The sequence below is a fragment of the Malania oleifera genome, chromosome 3 (genome assembly GCF_029873635.1).
Source record: "Malania oleifera isolate guangnan ecotype guangnan chromosome 3, ASM2987363v1, whole genome shotgun sequence".
Classification (NCBI taxonomy): domain Eukaryota; kingdom Viridiplantae; phylum Streptophyta; class Magnoliopsida; order Santalales; family Ximeniaceae; genus Malania; species Malania oleifera.
The window spans coordinates 31,340,269-31,343,168 of NC_080419.1; the positions used below are offsets into that span (position 1 = coordinate 31,340,269).

Genomic DNA, 2,900 nt, shown 5'->3' on the forward strand with positions numbered 1-2,900 from the left:
TCTAATTTAAGCTTTTAAGTGATATTAGACATTTTCATAATGTATTCCCTGATATTACCTTTTCCTTTATACCTAATTGAAGCAAAACAAGCCAAAAGGTTGCTTATTTCAGCCATTTCATATTTTTTTTTTTTTTTTGCAAAACGTTTATGTAATTCCTCAAGGAATACCTTAGCATCATCCATATCAGGCATTGTACCCCTGAATGCTAATGGAACGGAGCGTTTCATGATCATCAGGCTCATGTGATTAGAATACTCTCACCTCTCCAAGTCCCTCTTCATATCAAAGGTACTTGTATCCATAAGGGCTGGAGGTCGTTTTGTCCACAGTGCAAGATCCAGATCTATACAATCTAAAACAATCATGACGTTCTCCGTCCAATTCTTAAACTTAGAGTCGTTAAGCATCGAAATGGAATTATGATGGCCGAAATCGTAGTAACAGATGTAGTAACTTAATGTAGAACAAAACCAAACAACATGCTCGGTTATAATATACAAGTCATCTCATATTCCTAAACCAGATCCATTTATACATGACAGGTATATTAATAAATAAAAGTAGGCCACATCTGAAGATACATAGTACAACATTAATATTTTACTTTTGAGCAAAAATATTAACTTGTTAGTGGTATCCTTCATGCAGTGATCAAATACTTATAATAAGTCCTGTCAAACAACAAGTCTTTCTTTGGACCGACTTATTATTCACATGGATAATCTAACAATTGTAACGTATTTATCATTGCAAGTATGCAAGTTGTTTGGCCTAATAATGAACATCCTTTGGGTGAATCATTACTCACACAAATAACACACATAGGTTCCTAACATTTCAATATAAATGCATCTACATAATAGGTGTGACTTTGACAACTTATTACTTCAATATACTTATACTAAAACACTAGACATACACAAATTACTTTAGAAAAAAAAAATATTTTTTTTCTTCACAGGCACTGAAGCCTGAAGTCCCTCTTTTATTTTTATTTTTATTTTTTATTCCAGCCAGCCAGTGTAGAAGAATTTTCTTAATTTTTTTTTGTTTTTTGTTTTGTTTCTATTGTAATTACTCCAAATCGATCCCAAACCTTAAAAAAAATCCAAACTAGGGCTGGAAAAACATGATTTTAAGCATGGCGGATAAGAGCAAGCCTTTCATGGTTGGAGAATGGAGCATAACGCTGGCTAGTTGGGCGCGTAAAAGATCATGCATGCAATTGTTGGACAAAAAAAGCCCTGTCGCACAGTCAATATGATTAAATTACCCATAGGAAGCAGAAAATGGAGCAGATATAGGATAAAAAACATTTTCACGCTAGTTGCATTAATAGCACACTAGTTGAACTAATATTACACCATCAATTCACTTTGCAGCATGGTTAGCTCTTATTTTCGTTAGGAACTAGCTAGATGATAACTAAATAGGAAAAAAAAAAATCTGCTCGCGATTGTAAGTATAATGAGAGGGTTTGCCCGTCCCTGAGAACCCCTAAGCCGGTGGCTTGTTGTACGGAGGGGCTGGGGGACTGGGCTTTTCAACTGGGGCTGGTGAAGAAGGAGGCATGCCGCCGTATGCTGGTGTGTGAGCCCCATTGCTTGGTGTTGCGGGTGCCTGGGCAGGAGGAGAGCTTGGGGGCTTTTCAGCAGGTGGCTTGTTGTGCGGAGGGGCTGGGGAACTGGGCTTACCAACTGGGGCTGGTGAAGAAGGAGGCATGTCGCCGTATGCTGGTGTGTGAGCCCCATTGCTTGGTGGTGCCGGTGCCTGGTCAGGAGGAGAGCTTGGGGGCTTTTCAGCAGGTGGCTTGTTGTACGGAGGGGCTGCGGGATTGGGCTTATCAATTGAGGCTGGTGAAGAAGGCGGCTGGTCGCCGTATGCCGGTGTGGGAACCCCATTGCTTGGTGATGCGGGTGCCTGGGCAGGAGGAGAGCTTGGGGGCTTTTCCGCAGGTGGCTTGTACCCTGGATGTGAGGGTGTGGGAACGGGAGGTAGTGCTTTGTTAGTCGGCGGTGATTGTGCTGGTGTGGGCTCGGGCTGTTCATCTGGAGGCTTGTAACTTGGTGGTGGAGGGGTGAGAGCGGGGGGCTTCTCTTTTGCTGGCGGTGCTGGTGGAGAAGTGTAAGGTGGCGGGGAGGGTGGCGGTGTGTACTTGGGGGTTAGCGGTGTTGGAGATTTGTAATCTGGTGGTGGCGGGGATGTTGTTGAGGTTGGGGTTGGCTTGTAGTCGGTGGCCGCGCAAGGAGTGGTGGTTATCACCAAAACCACCACCGCTCCCCTTAGGAAAACTAGGAGGTGTGTGAGAAACATTTTAGTTTTCAGTTTGAGCACTGATGGTGCAAAAGTGGAGGACTGGCTTGGCCTTTTATAGATGGACGTGGCCTTCAATTACATGACACGTTCCACTAACTACTCAATCGGACCTGAGATTTGTTGTGTATTTATGTTTATTTATTTTATTATTTGTGTTCAATCTCCATCTCACATATGTTGTATATAGTCGTAGAGTGGAAATTAATGTCGAGATGTTCAATTAAACTAAGTCGTAGTGGGGAAATCGAGGAGAGATGTTCTATTAAATTAAGCTCTTATACATGGAGTGATTTGTTTATTTACTTTTTTTTTTTATTTTTTTTATCAAAGTTCATATAAGAAAATATGCATGCTTCTTCAAATGCATAAGAATGTGCTTTATGATTAACTAATTAGGTCCCATCAAATTAAAATTAAAGAAAGAAAAAACAACCTTTAGTGTAGTCTCAAAATCCAGAGAATAGCATTTGAAAAGGGCATAAGTTGATTAACTTATGTGTATGTCCATTAGGTAGTATACACAATAGTAGAAAATACTAATATCTTGTGGGTAGTACATGTTTTATGAAATATGCTCAACA

The 2,900-nt window shown here is 40.7% G+C and overlaps 1 protein-coding gene across 1 annotated transcript; it reads right to left on the reverse strand.

Moving 5' to 3' along the window:
• Positions 1 to 1,500: 1,500 nt before the first annotated feature.
• On the reverse strand, positions 1,501 to 2,316 carry LOC131151251 (proline-rich extensin-like protein EPR1). Its single transcript, XM_058102505.1, has one exon. The coding sequence runs from the start codon at positions 2,314 to 2,316 to the stop codon at positions 1,501 to 1,503; it is 816 nt and encodes a 271-aa protein (XP_057958488.1).
• Positions 2,317 to 2,900: the final 584 nt, after the last annotated feature.

What these genes read in the sequence shown, in the direction of transcription:
- LOC131151251 (XM_058102505.1), bottom strand. Translation starts at nt 2,316, where the DNA reads ATGTTTCTCACACACCTCCTAGTTTTCCTAAGGGGAGCGGTGGTGGTT.